General features: G+C 38.8%; 3 protein-coding genes and 1 non-coding gene across 9 annotated transcripts; 3 read left to right on the forward strand and 1 right to left on the reverse strand.

Annotated features, from left to right (window-relative positions):
* Positions 1-57: 57 nt before the first annotated feature.
* LOC137965947 (N6-mAMP deaminase) lies at positions 58-3200 on the forward strand. Of its 3 annotated transcripts, none has more exons than XM_068812353.1 (11): positions 58-188; positions 882-952; positions 1160-1251; positions 1362-1421; positions 1500-1730; positions 1849-1925; positions 2008-2077; positions 2183-2296; positions 2377-2443; positions 2602-2706; positions 2904-3200. In XM_068812353.1, the coding sequence occupies exons 1-11, from the start codon at positions 88-90 to the stop codon at positions 3029-3031; spliced, it is 1116 nt and encodes a 371-aa protein (XP_068668454.1). In that variant the 5' UTR covers positions 58-87; the 3' UTR covers positions 3032-3200. The 3 variants fall into 3 exon arrangements, with proteins under 3 accessions (XP_068668454.1, XP_068668455.1, XP_068668456.1); XM_068812354.1 differs by having other exon boundaries at positions 1503-1730; XM_068812355.1 differs by having other exon boundaries at positions 125-201.
* Positions 3201-3803: 603 nt separating this feature from the next.
* On the forward strand, positions 3804-3877 carry TRNAE-UUC (transfer RNA glutamic acid (anticodon UUC)). Its single transcript has one exon. It is a non-coding gene; the product is annotated as a tRNA-Glu (tRNA).
* Positions 3878-4986: 1109 nt separating this feature from the next.
* On the forward strand, positions 4987-6750 carry LOC137965548 (cytochrome P450 77A3-like). The gene has a single exon (XM_068811815.1). The coding sequence runs from the start codon at positions 5028-5030 to the stop codon at positions 6549-6551; it is 1524 nt and encodes a 507-aa protein (XP_068667916.1). The 5' UTR covers positions 4987-5027; the 3' UTR covers positions 6552-6750.
* A 287-nt stretch (positions 6751-7037) lies between these two features.
* Positions 7038-15228, reverse strand: LOC137965547 (glutamate receptor 3.5-like). Of its 4 annotated transcripts, XM_068811814.1 has the most exons (9): positions 15179-15228; positions 14939-15072; positions 13322-13656; positions 11496-12832; positions 11140-11417; positions 8927-8958; positions 8616-8771; positions 8362-8543; positions 7038-7740 (listed from the first exon to the last, which is right to left on the reverse strand). In XM_068811814.1, the coding sequence occupies exons 3-9, from the start codon at positions 13605-13607 to the stop codon at positions 7324-7326; spliced, it is 2688 nt and encodes an 895-aa protein (XP_068667915.1). In that variant the 5' UTR covers positions 13608-13656; positions 14939-15072; positions 15179-15228; the 3' UTR covers positions 7038-7323. The 4 variants fall into 4 exon arrangements, with proteins under 4 accessions (XP_068667915.1, XP_068667914.1, XP_068667912.1 ...); XM_068811813.1 differs by having other exon boundaries at positions 8362-8771; positions 13322-13612; XM_068811811.1 differs by having other exon boundaries at positions 8362-8771.
* Between the last annotated feature and the right edge of the window lie 4647 nt (positions 15229-19875).

A 19875-nucleotide genomic window follows, 5' to 3' on the forward strand; every position in this document is an offset into this window, starting at 1 on the left:
ATGTGAATTTTTTTATAAGTCAAAGCAACCGGTCAGGCGGGTCTGAAAAAAGGAGCAGGGGCGCTCGGACAGAGAGAGAGAGAGAGAATGGAAGACGATCAGAAAGTTGCTATGGAATGGTGCCTTTCCCTACCAAAGATCGAACTCCATGCTCACCTCAATGGCTCCATCAGGAATTCCACATTACTGTAAGTTCATTAGGTTAGTTTCCTGCTTTTCCTTTGAGCTATTTGAGCTTGATAAATCGTCCGAATTACGCTGCACCAGCGCGGGCTTCTCTAATTTTAGGATTTATTTGCTTTATTCTGTTTTCTTGTTTTTTTTTTTTTTTACTTATTTTAAACTGTGAAGTATTCGTTGATTTTCTCTCTGTGTTTATCGTGACCTTCTGTTTGGAAGTATGAAATTTTTTAATTTTTCTTGTTAAAGCCGCGGGGTTTGGTTATTTAGGACGCCTTTTTTTTTGTTTTACTATTGTGTGGATATTTCAGGTGATTGAGGATTTCAGTCGGTGGTGCCGCGGTGTGCTTTAATGCAATAATACGACATTTATCAGCCCAATGATACATATATATATATATGTACTTTCTTATTTTCTCGATGTGCTTCTGGCGGGATGTTGCACCATTTGTTAAGCTCTTTCTCGTCGCTCCACGACTAATATTGTTACTGCCACTTATACTGTTAGCTTTCTGCTTCTTTCACGGGTCATTTATGGATTTTATGTTGTAATATTTTTTCACGACTAATTGATTTTTTTTTAGTTTTATCTGAATATTTTCCCTGAACTTATGAATCTTTATCGGTTTCTCTGCCACGTTCGTCTGACATTAGATCATTCAGAAAAAAAGAACCTTCTCTTCCTAATATTCTTTTTGCAGAGAACTTGCAAAAGTATTGGGCGAAAACAATGTCATAGATTTTGCTGTTGTGGAGCATATCATCCTGAAAGGTATGTAAACCATCTCTTGTGCCCTGTTCATAACAATGTTTATGCAAGCTAGATAGAGAACTACATAGTCACCAACCCTCCTTGTGAAAAACAATTTTAGGTTCAGTATACAGCGAAGAGTCTAGTTGGATATCTAAATTGCACTTTTATAGCTGTCTCATGAGAGAACTTTTGTTAGATTCAGATGGATTCTATCTTCTTATACAGATGATCGTTCTTTGGTTGAGACCTTCAAGCTATTTGATTTGATTCACATTCTTACAACTGACCATGCAACTGTCACAAGAATCACAAAGGAAGTATGATGAATGTACAGTTTTGCAGTTTAAACATAGCTGATTAGTTCAAAAGAATTCATTCCAAATATTATTCTTTTACAGAAAAACCATAATAGTTGTTCTCAATGCAGGTGGTTGAAGATTTTGCATTGGAGAACGTTGTTTATTTGGAGCTACGAACAACTCCAAAGGTATGCTTCTGATTATTATATTATTCGGATACTTATTACTGGTTGAAGGAGTGAGAAAAATGTTATTTTGTTTGACAGAAGAATGAAGCTATTGGGATGACCAAACGCTCATATATGGAAGCAGTGATTAAGGGCTTAAGGGCTGTTGATTCAGTTGATTGTTCTTTTGTTCCTTTTGATGAGAATACAAAAATTTCAATAGAGTCTCCATCTATGAATTGTCTATGCAAAGATAAAAGAAGGAAAATCTATGTTCGCCTCCTTCTTAGCATTGATCGTCGTGAGACAACTGAAGCTGCAATGGAGACAGTAAGTAGGAGGATTACAATATGCAAGTCTGTCTGCTCAATCAGATCATACAGAGATGTTTCCAGGACTTAGTTTACAACTTTAAAGACATGGTTCAAATTTACTTTGTACCATACAGGTTCTGCTAGCTCTTGAAATGAAGAATATGGGGGTTGTTGGTATTGACCTTTCTGGAAATCCAGTTGTGGGCAAATGGTATAGATGGCATTTTTTTAAATTCAAAAAGAACTATGTACTACAACCTAATAAGACTGTTTATCCCATTTGTGTAATGTAGGTCGACTTTCTTGCCAGCATTGACATTTGCAAAAGAGCAAGGTCTTTCTGTAACTCTTCACTGTGGCGAGGTGTGTACCTCTTCCAATGGCCCGCAAATTGCAGTTAATTTGCGCCTGTGCTCATTTTTAACTTTGTTCTTTGACCTGTTCACTTTTGTAACTTAGTACATGTAGGTGCACAATCCAAAGGAAGTTCAAGTTATGCTGGATTTTCACCCCCAGAGGATAGGTCATGCTATCTGCTTGGGAGATGAGGAATGGAGGACGTTGAAGTCGTACAGCATCCCGGTCATATATTTTCTTGGCTTTTCGTTTACATAGGCATGTTGATTCTGTAGCTCTATTCAACTGAATTGCCACTGCTGCAGGTTGAGATTTGCTTGACATCCAACGTGCGGACTGGTTGTGTTCCTTTCATAAATGATCACCATTTTGGTAAACCTCTTTGCTCCCTTTCAAGCATTCAAGTAGTTGCAGCATTTCTTTTAGTAAAGCTCTCTCATGTGCTTATCAAACATTTATTTCATGTTACTCTCATACCGAACTGTGAAATGTTTCTCTTCTGTCATCAATCAAATATATTTCTCATGCAGTGGACCTTTACAAGACGAAGCATCCAATAGTCCTGTGCACGGATGACACAGGAGTTTTCTGTACCAGTCTTTCTCACGAGTACAACCTTGCTGCTTCAACATTTGGCAAGTATTTTCTCCTGTTTTCTAAAGACACAAAATGAGGAATTCTGTAAATTATTTGTTATTAGACTCCTCTCTTCTTCTTCATTTTTTTTTTCATTTTCCCTTTTTCTTTGATTTTTTTATACGGTAGTTTAAAATTTTCAAGAATGTCATTGCATTTGCTACATCAATAATGAGGTTGGTCTTCTGTTGTGAAGGACTTGACAAGGCAGAAATGGCGAAGCTAGCAGCAGATGCAGTTGAATTTGCATTTGTTGATGATGGAGTGAAAAACGCCTTGAAACAGATTTTCATATCTGCTATGAATTTCCCACTACCAGATTGAGACTCAATTCTTTTGCTCATCCAGTATTCTCCATTGTCTTCTATGTAGAAGTTGCATTTGTCTGATTTAGCCATGATATTTAGTATTAGTAACTAAAAATATCATAACAGTTCAAGAAACTGAAGCTTATTCTATTAGAAGTGCTCTAAGAATTTGGTAGATTTATATAGATCTTGAATCTTGCAGTGTAGGAACAACCCACTCTACTTGTTCCCATAAAAGCTTATGACAAGATTGTATTTGTAACCCGGCCTTAAGCTCTCGCTATTTAGTTTTTATTTGATCTCTTTATATTTACCATTGAAAGTAAAATAAAAGGTAATATTGCAATATATAAACCTGAGTTGGATAAGTTTTTGTCTAATTCTCTCTCCTATCTGACCCAAATGGGTTTTTGAAGGAAAATCCATCAATATTTCCCACTGTAAGTGGGTGGAGTGGAGGTGAGTTCCCTTCTGATCCCATCCGATATCCATTTTTGAATGCAATTACACCAGAACACTACACAGTCCTCATTGATCTTCAGACGTTACTTCTCTTCTGTTCCAGGACAAGGTCACAGAGGTAGCCGGGAAACAAATTTCTTTTCTGCTATGATCTGTTTTAATAGAAAAATTTTAAAATGAAAACTAGTCCTAATTTTATTGGTGAACCATTCAAAATAATTGAATGATTCAGTCGGCTTCTGTAACCAAGATCCAAATCTCTTTTTTTATTTTTGCAATCAAATTCAGAATAAGGTAGGACTTAGCACGTGGCCAGAATTCACAAATCCATTGTCGTCTAGTCCGGTTAGGATACCTGGCTTTCACCCAGGCGACCCGGGTTCAAATCCCGGCAATGGAAATGGCCAAGTGTTTTTCTTTTTTTTTTTTAAAAGGTTTGTCCACTTGACCTTTGTTTTAAAGCTATTGAAGAAAAGTCGAATGAATGTAGTCTGTATCTTCTCTTCTGGAGCTCCAAGTGGGAAAAGTCTCTCTCTTCGTCGTTTTCTACATCACATCCTGATCCTACTCCTCACTGATTCTATGATTGGCTGCCCCTAGATTTTTCTGAGTCTATGGAACCTTCGCTTTGATATGGGTTTCAGAATTTACAGACAGGTTCAATTATAATTCTGCTTGACAGAGTTTTCGATTCCTTCCAAAGTTTGTGAGCTTAAATCGTGCAGCTCCAAGTGTAAATACCCAAGGCGGAACTACTGAATTCTGGATTTGATTTCAAACTTGGGTTGTAGTCGATTCTTGAGACTGGTTGAAAGTAGACGGCAGTCGAGTAAATTCAAGTTGTGAACATCGCCGGCCGCCGAGCTTGAGACTGTACAAGATTCCTGAAAATCTGAAGTAGGAACAAAACATGATTGTTGGGGGATGTAATGGTGGTAGTAAAAGCTCGATGTGTTTCCGATTTTTTGGAAAAGAAGTAATAACAACGTTTATCCGTCCAGAACCGTTGACGGCGACGACGGAGATCTCGGGCGGTGAAAGAGATTATTATAGGGTGACCCATTACAGAAACATCTGAGAATCTTGCTGCCTATTTGTGAGGACGTCGTCTTCGTCAATTTTTTTGACGTGGTACCATGTCATAATGCCATATTAATACACAATAAGTCTTAGGCCATGTCAACTGACAAGTCATTGTTAACAAGGACAATTATGGACCACGTCATTGAATATTAATTTGGTAGCGGGTGACTTTGGCATTATGACGTGGTACCTTTTAGGCGGTCAAAGCTTATACGTGGATCGGTCAAACTTTGGGTATTTGTGTTATTAAGTTGAAATATTGGTTATTTATGTTATTATTTTTAAAAAATTGGATAATATCGTAATTACAGTATCGTTACGAGGAAGCATTGAAATCGAGCCATTGGCGGGTGGGCGGTGCGCAGCATTCAATAGGGGTTCTTTGTCTTGCTGCGTTTTTATAATTCCCCTGATACCATTCGGCACTTGACGGTATCAGTGATCGGCCTTCCCTTCTCTCTCGGTCAATGCAGCTCTCAGACCTCGTCATCCTCGTCTTCTCTCTCATCCTCGCCGCTCTCTGGTGGCGTTACTGGTCCATTACCGGTGGCGGGAGGAAAAACCTCCCACCTGGGCCACCGGGGTGGCCCATCTTCGGCAACCTTATCCAGGTCATCCTCCAACGTCGACCCTTCATGTACGTTGTGAGAGACTTACGAACAAAGTATGGACCTATCTTCACCATGCAGATGGGGCAGCGGACTTTGATCGTCATCACCAGTTCTGAGCTCATCCACGAAGCCCTAGTCCAGAAGGGTCCCATCTTCGCCAGCCGCCCGCCTGACTCCTCCATCCGTCTCTTGTTCAGCGTCGGCAAGTGCACCATCAACTCCGCCGAGTATGGTCCCTTCTGGAGAACTCTGCGGAGAAACTTCGTCACTGAGCTTATAAACCCCGTGAGGATCCGGCAGTGCAGTTGGATAAGAAAATGGGCAATGGCCAACCACTTGAACAGGCTAAGTGAAGAGTGCCAGGAGCAGGGATCAGTCGAGGTGATGAGCAACTGCAGGCTCACTATATGTAGTATCCTTGTGTGCATATGCTTCGGCGCCAAGATCTGCGAAGAGAGAATCCAGGAGATCGAGTCAACCCTCAAGGACGTGATGATGATGACCACTTTAAAGCTGCCCGACTTCATGCCGGTGCTGTTGCCTCTCTTCCGGCGGCAGCTACGTGAGGCGAAGAAGCTGAGGAAGAGGCAGATGTCCTGCCTCGTCCCTCTCGTAAGAAGCAGAAGGGCGTTTGTGGAGAGGGGGGGGGAGAGCGACGGGAGCGACGGGATGGTTAGCCCGATCGGAGCCGCATACATCGATTCCTTGTTCGAGCTGAACCCCGCGGGACGGGGACACCTCAGCGAGGAAGAGCTCGTCACCTTATGCTCGGAAGTGATGAACGCCGGGACTGACACCAGTGCCACCGCCGCAGAGTGGGCGCTATTGCACTTGGTCCTCAACCAACACATGCAAGAGAAGCTTTACCAAGAGATCGTCAGCCACGTCGGAAAAGACGGGAATATCACAGAGAGCGGTGTGGAGGGGATGACTTACCTCCACGCATTGGTGAAGGAGACATTCCGGCGCCACCCTCCGAGTCATTTCGTGCTCTCGCACGCCGCCACCAAAGACACGGAGCTAGGAGGTTATACCATCCCCGCCGACGCCAACGTGGAGTTCTACACCGCGTGGGTGACGGAGGACCCCAGCGTATGGCCGGACCCAGCCGAATTCCGTCCGGAGAGATTCCTGGAAGGTGAAGGGAAAGACGTCGATGTGACGGGCACCAAGGCCCTGAGGATGATGCCCTTTGGCGCCGGACGGCGTATTTGCCCGGCATGGTCACTGGGCACGCTGCACATATACTTGCTACTTGCCCGAATGGTCCAGGCATTCAAATGGCTTCCCGTGCCCGGAGCTCCACCGGATCCTACCGAGACCTTTGCCTTCACTGTCGTGATGAAGAATTCTCTCAGAGCCTTCATCGTTCCCAGGTGACATGGGGGAAAAAGAATACTGCCCCCTCCCTTCCACACTCTGCTCTACATCTCTTTCTCACCCTTCCCGGAAAATTTCTTAGTTTGCGTTGCTTCCTCCATTTTTACAAGTCCGATTAAACTGAATGGTGGGTATGGTAAAGATAAACCATGAATCATTATCGAGATTGTGAATTGGGATTTTGTTCTTCTAGAGTTTAGATTTTGACTTCTATCCATGGTCTCCATCATGAACATCATGGTACTGCAATAACCATCTATTTCGATTTCTGCAAGCAGACAGTGGATTTATGGCTCTTTAAACCAAGCTGAATGGCCATAACTGAGCCTGTGCTGCTGTGCAGATTCTGTACTCGACATTCAATAGTAGTTACTAGCGGTCGTTGGGATTTGTTGGATCCAGGCCAGGAAATTTAACATCTTGTGGCGCGTTTGTGAATCAACTTTTGGTTCAAATGATAAAAGCTCAACTTATAACTCAGTAAATTCCACCGTGGTTGATCCCTTTATTTTCTTTTATTTGCAAATAAAAGTCATTCTTATTGAAAATTTCCCTTGCACAACTTCTACTCGTTATACAGCACGCAGCCCCCAATTTATAATTTCTTTCCACCTTTCTGCGATATTGACAAAATCATGGTTACTCGGGAAGATGCCCATACCAGTCCCGAAGACGTTTCACTTTGGTTTTCATTCTCTGGACTCCTTTCAAAACTGTCATTAAAGACTCTTCCAAACCAGAAGATGGGCTTGGCTCTCGTACTGAGGCTTCACTACTTAATCCTCTTATCATCCGATTTGCTCCTGTTCATGTTCTTCACTTCAGATTCTTTCCTATCAACAAACTCGAATAATTTCTTGAGGCTGGTTGATCTCGACGAGCGGCTGCTGTCCCTGCCCTGGATGTTGTCTTCTCGCTCAATGTCGTGAGGACTGTACTTGCTGAATTGACAAATAACTCTTACAAAAAACACAATGAGTGCGATGCAAAATGCAACCCCACATACGAGGAAGAGACCCCAGAAACTCTCGAGTTTCAGTCGGTTAGTGTCAATTTGATCCACTTGGGCAGAAGAACAACCACCCCGAGAAAACCATTTATCATTTATCCTTTGAAGATCACCATTTTCTGAGAGGGTGAGGATGCTTGTTGACAAGTCCAGCGCAAGAGGAGAGTCCCTCTGGAAGGCCTGCAAAAAAGTTACATACTAAATTAGTATCAATTGGTAAGTGGTAAGAAATGTTTCAAACCCAGATGAAGGAAAAGTTTGCTTAGGTGAAAAACAGCTTCTGATCCGTGTCATCTCCACAGTCATATAAACATTTTATGTAAATGGTGATAGGAATGCATGATGATGCTCTTATCTTGCAAGCAGAACAGCTGGAGGGAAGTACATGCCACTTATATGTTTGGGCCGTCCAAGAGAGTGACCCCCATGGTGTGAAGCAACAAGTCTTTTAATAGAATTCACATCATTAATTTGCTTCGAAATGAAAAATTAGAAAAAACATGGCGAAGAACGGTTAAATGTTACTACAGAGGAAAAATACTAAGAAAAATTATAGTGAACAGCTTTACTCATCTCATATTTATCCAACAAGGTACACACTACAAGCAGACAAATACTCCTACCATTTTGAAGGTTGTGCTTACAGAATAAGATATCCAACAGAAGGGAATTGTGGAGAAGCAAAAACTGGGAACTAAAGTATATAACAGTGCAAGATTATGGTTTAAATGTGGGAGATAAATAATCTTTCAAACAAAGAATTCATGAGCTTTTCAGTTACGAAATCAGAAGAATACTTACAAATCCCCATCCACTTTTTGTGAACTCCTGACCAACGATCTTGAACTTGCATTTGCTGGCAGTCAAAAAGAGTTCAACATACGGAAGTTCATCCACAATAGCAGCCACTCCACCCCTCTTGGGCCCAAGTTGAAGGACTTCAGCATACTGATCAGGATGCTCTATGAATTTAATCCTGGATTCTGCAATGTTCAACTCTTGAATGAGATAGTTCCTAGCAAATGACCCAGTTTGAATCCCAATCGGTTCATTACTTGAGATTAAACTATCAATGCCTTCAATACGAGAAGAAAGCTGCTGGACTGTGAGAATCGATGTTAAACTGGCTGTGTAGCTAGAGTTGATGATCAACACGACAAAGAGCCAGATGATTAGGATCGATCGCCCAAGGGTGCTTGTGGTGTTTTCTCCTATTTACAGATCAACTAGATGGATTAGATATCAAATTTTGAGAAAAAATATGCATAAAAACTTGTCGTAGATAAAAGTAATAAAATTATTGACCGGCAAAGGTAAGGAAAGAAAAGGAAATAACTAATAATGCAGCTACGATGAGCATACTTACTGTGTGCAAAAAACATAGTTGAGAAACTGAACCTGCACAATTGTTTGAAGAGGATCCAGTTACAAAGTCTCAAATGTGATCATTGCAAATCGTTGAATAAAAATATAACTAGAAAATTTTTAAGTTTTAACCAAAGCAAAACAAAAAATCGTATGCAATTGGAAAGTGTTAGGCTCTCAAATAAAACACTATCAGTTTCTTTTCTTTTTTTTTTTTTTTTTTTTGAAATAGTGATGAACACTATCAGTTTCTTTGAAATTTGAGCAATGAATTATGAAGAAGAGTCATATAGAACATGGTTTCATATACTTAGACAAGACTCAGATTCATTTAGTAATGACTGACAGAGGTTTGAAGCTACATTTAACCTGAAGGACCCTTCAAATTCACATCAACTGCTTCCAATTCAGCTCTTTGAGCTACTTTTCATGATAATATACTATTAGAAAAAGAAATTAGAGATAAAGTTTTTTTATACTTGGCCACTTTTCATGAGCGAGGTTAGATGCCACAGAGCATGATGATATGACAACTGAAAGAACTTCTAAGGTTACCAACTGACGAGTAAGCGATGATTAGCTTAAAGAAAGAAAGCAAAGAAATACACAATAAGATACTTCTTGTTAAACAATCGGCTAAAAGTACATGGCATGACTACTACGCCCTTGAATCCCTCATGTGGAATTGCCCATGGATCAAAACGTATTTTACTGCAAGTTTATGAAAAATGCTAGGATGCAACAGTGGATATTTCCAGTGTTACTTAGTAGCTCGCTAATATCTAGGAACCAGTAGCTACCAGAAAAAAAAAAACTGAGTTTAAGTTAATTGTTTCAACAATTTATCGTAAGACTTCAGAAAAGTTACTGCTTCTAGATGGAAAAGAATCTCTTGGTCAGTTCAAGCTTAAAGGTAAAGAATGTGTCCAAAGTGAACAGATTTGTGGTGTCCAGGCCTGATCAGATCAATATAAAATATCAGTTTGGATGTTCACAGGACAGGTCACAGGTCTTTAGGAAGGGAAGCACAATGAGGGACCAAAGGGAGTGATTAGTCATGATATCTGAGGGTACCAATGGGCAGGCTGATGCAGTGAACCAAAAGTTCATGCACTCTTATCAGCCAACGAGCTTCTCAAAGCAGTGCTCTGCAGCCACTACAAGTAAAGGGTCTCCCAAAAAATACATGCATATGGATCAAGTTTAGATTACATATTTGGATGCTCTTGAAATATTTGAGAACAAAGAGCTTAATACAGAGGGATATGCAACTTTATCAAGGGGAAAAACAATTCTTTTAGTCCGACGTAAAGCAACAGGTTGGCATGGAGGAACAGGTTCTCATCATGGGGTTGTTTGTCATTGTTTTAAATCTTTTGGTCCATTTATGAGAACATATTTCCCAAAAAAAAAAACCTTGTACTCTCTTATCTCCTTTTGTCAGTTAATGTCAATCATTACCAGTAGAAACCCTAGATCAGGGTTTGGTTACATAGTGAACTGTTTAGAAGATACCGATACAAATATTGTCATATATTCAAGAACTTTGCACAGTCAAAGATCTGAGATTTAATCTATACTTTTCCATAAAAATTCCATCATGTTCCAAATTCCATCCAGCTGCAGGCTGGTTGAAATAAATCACACAAACCAATTTCTAGAGTCCTACTTTTTATATAATAAGTAGCCAAAAACAAGCCAGAATGAATTTGAGGTACTATTTTTTTATTTTTTTTTATTTTGATAAAGTATTTGAGATACTATTTACAAGCATGCAACTACAAAATGCAACAAAAGGTTTTGTAGAATTCAAAAAATTTGGGGTTCTCTAAAAGATTTAATGTATGAAATATCAATGATAACTAAAACTTTGCCAACAAAGACTATATAATTACATTTACATGATCATATAGAGAATGTCATTCTTTGCCTCTGTGAATTTGAATGAATGCTCAGTCATAGCCAACTTAGGTCCTTAGGAAGCTTCATTTATAGGTATCTTGGCTGTAGGTATTTAGATATTACAAGTGATCTTGCCAATAAATATGATATATAAGTAATATAAATAGAACTTCTAATTAGAAAGGAAAGATAAGGATTCAATAGGAAGAGATAAAGAGCAAAGGTCAACCAACTACTTCCTCAGTATAAGCATGTACTTTATAATTAGGATATCACTTGTTCCTATCAAGAAATGTTTAAGCTTATACTAACCAGAGCATAGTCACAAGCTGTTGGCTTGGGGGTCCACGAAAGTCTGTATTTACTCTGTGCTCAAGAATCCAGACAACTGCTCCAACAAAGAGAAAGGAAGCACCTGTGACCAACCACATCTCTATTGTGAATGGCATTAGGAAAGTCCAAGCACCTGAGTGTGTCTGTTTCACGGGAGCAACTACAACAAGGCCTGATTCAATGTAAGGCTGTGTGAAATCCACTATTCTTGTTCTATTAGTAACGATGGTTATATCACCAACAACAGCATCAAATTTCTGAAAAAAGAAAACAAATTATCAGAATACTAAAGTCACAGTCAATAAAGAAACTCCCAATAAAGAAGATCCACTCACATTTTCGGCTACCATATTTACGAGGTCATCATACTTGGGATTATCTATACCATTTCCAAATAAGATAAATTGATGTGGTACAGCATAAGGCAGCAACCTCACTGCAGCATCAAACACATCAATACAAAATCCCTTAGCTACCTCTGGTCCTTGTGCTTTAGCAACAAAACTCTTATAACTGACTCGGTTAGGTACTCCAATTCTCAAAGGCTTCCCATTGTTAGGAAACACCCAACCCCGTGGTTTTGTTGTAGTATCACCTGGCCAAATCACACTATTAAGCTTTTGATTACTGCTTGAAGTATTTTCTGGTTTTTGATATAATATCTCTGGAGCAGTGACCGAGAGACCTGAGTAGTTAGACCAAAAGCCAACCCTTTGGGACCCAGTTCCAACAATGTTAATTACATCATATGCTGGATTGATCAAGTTCTTTTCTGAATTAAAACGAATTTCTCCTGTCAGGCCTGTAAAGTTTGTTACCAACAACTTCCCAAGTAAAGCTTGGCCTCCCACAAAGTCACGAAGTGCAGCTAAGTGAAGTTTACTGCCATTTCTGTCATGCAACGATGAATCATTTGAAAAAGAGATTAGTCCACCTTCCGTCAAAAAATTATTGATAGCAAGAGCAACTAACCAAACAGAATCATAAGCATAGAGCCCATATGAATTCAAGCCCGAGCTGATATTTGCTAAATCACTCCACCTAGATATAAATTGCTTTTTCCTATCAGTATCAGGTGTATGGTGTTGAAAGGAAACCACTCCCTGCACAGAATTCATAGTTTCAGCAGGTGCAGGGTCAATTGAATCTAAGATCGTAGTGAGCCAATCAGTAGCGATCCAAGTATAACCTTTTTCCATCATCCCAAGAGTCTTTGCAACAGAAAAAACATTAAGACCCGAGTCTGGATTTACATGAACAACATAAACCCGAGATTCCATCAGATTGACTGCCACCAATAAATCATTTAATGTACTTAAAGTTGTCGACACTGGTAATGCAGCTTTATATGCTATCTTTGTCCTTTTCTTGGCAAGGACATCACCTAAGACGGAAATCCCACTTCTGCCATAATCATCATCCACAAAAATGGCAATTATCTCTCTCCACCCATTATAGCCAACAAAATCAGCAACTGCTTGCATCTGAAAATAGTCGCTTTGGGTCGTGCGGACAATAAAGGGGTATTGCAAGGCAGAAAGAGTAGGATCAGTTGCTGCAAAAGATACAAGTGGGATTCGGAGCTCATTCACGACATGAGAGATCACATGAGCTATACCAGATGACTGGGGTCCAATTACAGCGACCACTTCTTTCTCTATCAGCTGCAAAGCTACACAAGGAGGACCTTTGTCAAACTTTTGAGAATGAAATAAAGAGACTCCAGCAAAGATTGACAGAGAAAATCCATTCACAGGTAAACATGGTTGAATTTTCAAGAATCCAACCACGGTGTACTTTTGGGTAACTGGAACTGAAAAACTGCATAAGAAGAACCCAAGACTCTGTAAACAAAATTGCATCAGAATGAACAAAAATGTTTGGAGCAGTTGTATACTAAGAACAATTGACTGTCGTACAGAGTAGATCCGAGATAACTGCACCAATTATAGCTTAAAAACTGAAAATAAACCATGTTAATTGAAGCAAGACTAACACGCCTGCCAACAAAGAAAACCAAGATATCTCATTTATCCAAACCACATTTGTTTTTCTTGCCTTTTGGGCCTACAACCCTATTACTTCTGCCATATACTTGGCCAGACAAGTGAAAGATTCAAAAGATTCAAAAGAAAAGTAAAAACATGACTTCTTCTCATACCTCCAATAGTTCCTAAAAAACCACTGCAGTTTGTGTCTCCTAGAACAACATCGAATCTTGTCCCATTAAGCACACTTGAATCGGCATTAACATCTTCTACTGCAACTTGAATTGCTGTTTTTGCAGCTCTCCCAATTACGGATTCCAAAGTGAAAAGAGCTCCTACAGTCACCACGCTCGGTCTGGACTGATGACTAGTATTTTGATCTTGACCAACAACTTCCAGTGGAAGAAAGCAACAGAAAACCAATACGAAACTCAGCCCCATTTGGTGAAGGTGACACATACCTACTGAATCACAGTTCCAATACCCAAGACGGAGTCAACTGTAATCACTGAGAAGGCACAAATAACAACAGTAGTTTTCCATTACCAAGTCGAGCAACTCATATCAGTAAGCAGAAGAATAGCAAGTTACGAACGCATATAGACTAAGACCTCAATTCAAAAACCAAGAACAGCTTGGCTAGAAAATTTCCAAAAAGGCAGAACTCTAGCAGGGGACCCGTATATAAGAAATGAAATAAAAAACAGACTCAATAAACACCTGCCGAGCAGAAAGCCTCACATGAAAAACCACATGTAAAGCAAAAAATAGCAATAATGAGCTAAAGAAAGCCATATCAATCGCCATTTCTGCTTTTCAGTGCTATCAGAGGGGACAATCAGTCGTGTGTTTGAACCTAGACTGACAAATAATTGTTGAAGAAAGAGTAAAATTGCAGAATGTCAATCTAGCCAACGAAAAAATGCACTCAAGTTAATGAGATAAATGCGGTCGATAATAAATAAATACAGGAACGTGTCTCTTACTCAACATTACGACATGAGAGAGAAACTCTTAGATCAATATGTCGCAAAGATGACACCTCAACACCTCATTTTCAGACACCAAATCTATATCAACAAATCTTTACATTATTGTATTAAAGACAAAAGATTGATGAAACGGCTATCAGGAAATAAGTAAAGAACTCGCCTTATGGAAAAGCAAAGCAATAAATAATAGTGCTAATACAGGGGATTCTTATGTCCACGGAAGAGAGAGATAGAAGAATATTGGTTACATGGTAACATAATCAGCTTAATGACAAACATGGCAACAAGCAGCAACCAGCAAAAAGAGAACACATTGATAATGGGTTCCTGGGTTTAAAAACTCGTTAACTGAGTAATATACAACGAAATTCAGGAAGACGAAGTGAACTGAACAGCTCAGATGCCAAACTTGTGAAAAACTCCATTAACATTAAAAAATTAGGAAGATACAGGAACAAGTTTCTATATAGGACCTAATACCAACGTGAGAGCGTAGGAAGAAAAACCCAGAGACGACGATGCAATAGTGAACGAAAAAGGACCGCGCGATGTGCAAAAAGAACTACCACTAATACATCTATCGACACACACATAATAAAAGAATCATTTAGAAGGCTGAGATACTAAGGAATTGGAAATGAACAGCACTGAATAACGTATAAAAGTGGTGTGTAGTATCTTTAGTTAATCAAGCACACACTACTTCAGCAAAGGAAAAACATAAACTCAGAAAAGGAAAATCCCATCATCCCATCGGCCAACCTCTCGCGAAATAAGCAAAGAACCGGACGTACATACCTTTTTTTCAATTTCGAGACAGATGCCTGCAAGCCTCCTCCTTTACTCTTTAGCTTTTCTTGAAGCGTCTGTAGGGTAACTGTAGGTGTAACTGTAGCAGAAGACTAGCAGAAGATATGAGAACCGACCACCATCTACAACCGACCCAGAAAGCCATCAGTACATGAAATAAGAGCAGGAAAGGATGGGAGACTGAATGTAGGGACAAATTTGCTGAGTGGACGTTGCTTCGTGTTCAACCTCGTCTGGCACGTGGTACAAAAGCAACTGTTGAGCCGCCCTTGATATTGGTTTTTCCTCCAGTTCAGTCTGGTTAACAGGGAGATTTGATTTTTTATACAAAAAAAAACAAACCTCAGCTAGAAGGAGATTGACGAATACCAGTATTCGTGAAGCAATAGAAGTCGAGAAATCTTACAGAACCGTGAAGTGGGACGCGACGCTTCCCGCATTGCTACATTTAATCGTGTCGTTCTCATCCGAATTCCGTATTCCGTATTCAATGCGCAGACAGTTTAGAATCACCTCCCTGGTTTGGTGATTTTTATAAATCCATCCTGAGATAATTAATATTTATTTTATATGATGTTTTAAACTTACAAAAAGTACCTTTTTCACTTATGAGGATTTAAATCAAAATAAAATATTATATATAATAATTTTCCCTTTTCCCTTGTATACCAATTATAGAAAATTTAAATTTTTAATTTTTTTATTATATGATATGTATTAAAAAATTATTGTCAAATCCATCTTTTTTTTTTTTTACATTTATCTCTCAATCAACCTCTCCAGTCACTCAATCTGTAATTTAATTATTAATTTCTATGTTCACTATAATAATTTAAATAAATATAACATGAAACCTAGATATAAATTCATTTTTTTTCTTTGACCTAATTAAATAACATTTAACCAAATTTGACCTCATAATGTCACACATACAAATAAAAATAATAATTAACAAAAAAAATTGTGGGTAGAATTTTGTCCTTGTTGTTATATATATTGGGTAATTTTTAAATATAGAAAATAAATATTTTATTTTTAAATATAGTTTCATAATTTGATTTTAGTTGATATTTTAAAGTAATATTATTATAATCAAATTTATTTTTTATTAAAAAATTTCTCACATCAAGAGAGGGACCAAGAAAGGGAAAGAACCATCCTCCTTCCTCCCCTCCCTCTTGACAAACAATAGTGAAGAGAGGGATAAGAAAAAAATCTTTTGTCTCCTTCCCTTGAATCTCTTGTGTTTATGTGTTGGCCTTAGAAATCAATAATTATAACCTTTTATGGGGATAAGATTGAAATATTTAGCACGAAGACAATGAATACATGGGATAAGAACTCATATTTAGCAAAGTAAGAGGAGAACCCCTTTATAAAAATCTATATATTCGTTTGAGTGACATTATGATAATATCACTTTCAAGTAAAAAATACGATATCTAAGAGGGTCATATTTATTAATTACCCACATAAAAAATCTTAATTTAAGTATCTAAGCAGACGATTTGGAACCAAAATAGAGTGGCACAAGTTCACCTACAAAGCCGTTGGTTTGTGAATCTTTTGAAGTTCCTCCCCATGTACAAAAGTATATGAACAAGATACTTAAAGATGGAAAAGGAAAGAAGAGGGAAGAAGCTATGTACGTTGATATAATTGATGATGTCATGTAGGGGGGTTAGTATTAGAACTTCAGATAGGGAAGAGTCGTTGAGCTCTTCTCGTCGGGGTGGCACAGCTAAGAAGACGAAGGAAAATAAAGATTGTGAATTTTGATTAAACTGTTTACAAGTTACAATAGTGACTTTATACAGTAAATGGGGGGAAAAGGGGTAAAACAGTAAAATTATAAATATTACATAATAATGAAATAATAAAATACATTATAATACTCCCCCTCAAGGTAGCTTGTAAATATCCTTGACAGCCATCCTGGACAACAAAGAAAAAAGTTGGGTAGAAGGAAGAGGTTTAGTGAACATGTCAGCTAACTGGTACTGAGAACGAATGGGAAGTAACTTGAGGACGCCCGAAGTAACCCGTTCACAAACAAAATGACAATCTATCTCAATATGTTTTGTACGCTCATGAAATGTGGGGTTTGAAGCAATATGTATCGCAGCTTGATTGTCGCAATAGAGCAATGCAGGAGATGCAACCTTGACTTGAAAATCTTGAAGAAGTTGTTGCAGCCAAATAATTTCACTAGCGGTAGAAGAAAGAGCTCGATATTCAGCCTTGACAGAGGAGCGAGAGACGGTGGTCTGCTTTTTGGCCTTCGAAGAGACCAAAGAATCACCAATAAAGATGCAAAAACCTGTAGTAAATCGACGAGAATCAAGGCATGATCCCCAATCAGCATCAAAGTAAGCGCACACCTGCAAGGAAGAAGTAGAAGAAAACAACAAACCTTGGCCAGGACTGTTCTTGAGATAACAAAACAGGTGATGCACTGCCTTGAGATGAGGGAGGCAGGGTTGAGCCACAAATTGAGTGAGCTTGTGAACGGCAAAAGTAATATTGGGCCGAGATAAAGTGAGGCAAAGAAGTTTCCCAATAAGCCGCTGATAGTGTGTTATATCAGGAAGCAGGTCACCTTCAGTGGCAGTTAAATGAAGCTTAGGATCTATGGGAACACTATTGAGTTTACAAGCCAAGTAACCTGTGTCTTCAAGTAATTGTAAGGTGTAATGGCGTTGAGAAAGCACAATACCGTGCTTGGACTGAGCAATTTCAAAACCAAGGAAGTGCTTAAGACAACCAAGGTCCTTGAGCTTAAACTGAGTATGCAGAAATTGTTTGAGCTTAGTAATAGCACTAGATGAAGGACCAATAAGGATGATATCATCCACATAAACCAAAAGTGCAACAAAGGAGGAGTCATGACCTTTGGTGAAGAGGGAGTAATCAGATTTCTATTGGAGAAAGCCAAAATTGATTAAAACATGAGAAAATTTGGAATACCATTGCCGCGAAGCTTGTTTGAGACCATAAAGGGACTTGTGAAGCTTGCAAACTAATTGGTTGTGAGATGAAGAGGACTACCCCTATCGAAGATAGCCAAGATGGAGATCAATATAGATTTCTTCAAAAATATCACCGTTTAAGAAAGCGTTGTTGACATCAAGCTGAGTTAGATGCCAATTATGAGAGGCGGCAAGTGCAAGAAGAACCTTCACAATGACCAATTTGGCCACTGGAGAAAAAATGTCAACAAAATTTAAACCTTCTTGTTGTGTGTAGCCTTTGGCTACCAAACGAGCCTTATATCGCTCAAGAGAACCATCAGATTTAAGCTTGATTTTATATACCCATTTGCAACCAATGGTATGTTTATTAGGAGGCAGAGAAGTGACGGTCCAGGTGTTGCTGGCTTCCAGAGCTTTCAACTTGTCACGCATAACTAACCTTCATTCAGGTCACTTCACAGCTTGGTGATAGTATTGAGGTTCAATTTGAGAAGATACACTGAGCGCAAACTGTTTGTGTGAATCAGAAAGGGCATGGTAAGAAATGTAGTTAGAGATTGGATAAGACGTAGAAGGTAAAGTAGATGGAGAAGAACCAGCAAGTAAATTGCAGTGATAATCCTGCAAGTAATGAGGTGGATGGGTCTCCCTAGTAGATTTTCGAAGATGAGTACCAGCAGATGTGGAAGGAACAAACACTGGAATATCATTAGTTGGAAGATCATCAACAAGAACGTCATAACTAGCCGGTGAATCATGAATAGGTGAATAATCAAGTTCTGGAAGAGAATAAGTTTGTATGTAGGAGTAGGGCAGAACCAAATCAGGAAAGGGATCAATAACTGTATCTGAACTGGTGATAGTATGAAAAGGGAAAACTTTCTCATGGAACACTACATCTCTAGAAATAAAGACATGTTTTGTCTCCACATCGTAGAATTAATCAAGAAAACCGCGGTAAGAATACATTCTATCCAAAAGAAGACTGAAATATGGGATTGGAAGAACAACGACCGAGTCACATTCAAGAGGTGTTGATATTTTCTTTCAACAACTGAGTTTTGCTGAGGTATTTCAACACAGGAAAACCGGTGCAAAACTTCTTGATCTTGAAAAAACTCAAAAAAAGATAACTCAGGGGCACTATCAGATCAGAAAACCTTGATTTTAGCATTAAACTGAGTAAAAACCATATTAAAAAAATGTTGTATCACATAAATAGCATCAAATTTAGTCTTTAATAGATAGATCCAAGTAAATATAGTACAATCATCAACAAGAGTTAAGAAGAAACGATAGCCAGTATAAGAAATAGTCTGATAAGGTCCCCAAATATCACAGTGCATAAGATCAAAAGGAAATTTTGACAAGTTAATGTGAGATTCAAAAGATAGTCTACGTTGTTTAGCAAGAGGACAAATATAACAAGGATCTGATTTATGTAATCTAGTTACATCATAGTTCAATTGATCCTTTAAAAAATCAAGTCTCTTGAAAGAAATGTGTCATATCCTATTATACCAAACATGGGTAGAAACATTGTTAACAAAAACATGAGAAACAGAATTTAAACTTTGAGCACTGAGGACATAGAGATCTTGGACTTTGTCACCCTTGCCAATCGTCCTCTGGGTGGATAGATCCTGGATAACAAAACAATCAGGAAAGAAACTTACTGTAAGGCCAGAGTCAGTAACTAAAGCACTAACAGAGATCAAGTTGAATTTGAATTGAGGAACAAATAGTATGTTTTTAAGCACAAGATGAGAATGCAATTTAACATCACCAGCAAAGTGGACTAAAAGTTGAGTATTATTAGGCAAAGTAACTGTAGTGTGAGGAATAGCATGCAAGGAAACAAAAACATGAGCGTGAGAACAAATATGTCGAGTAGTTCCTGAGTCGACAATCCATGATTGAGGAGAAGAAATTAGAGGATTTAAGGACACAAAA

The sequence above is a fragment of the Aristolochia californica genome, unplaced genomic scaffold, assembly GCF_029961685.1.
Source record: "Aristolochia californica isolate CCGP_79_NKW_82.1479 unplaced genomic scaffold, dmAriCali1.0.hap1 SCAF_5, whole genome shotgun sequence".
Lineage (NCBI taxonomy): Eukaryota > Viridiplantae > Streptophyta > Magnoliopsida > Piperales > Aristolochiaceae > Aristolochia > Aristolochia californica.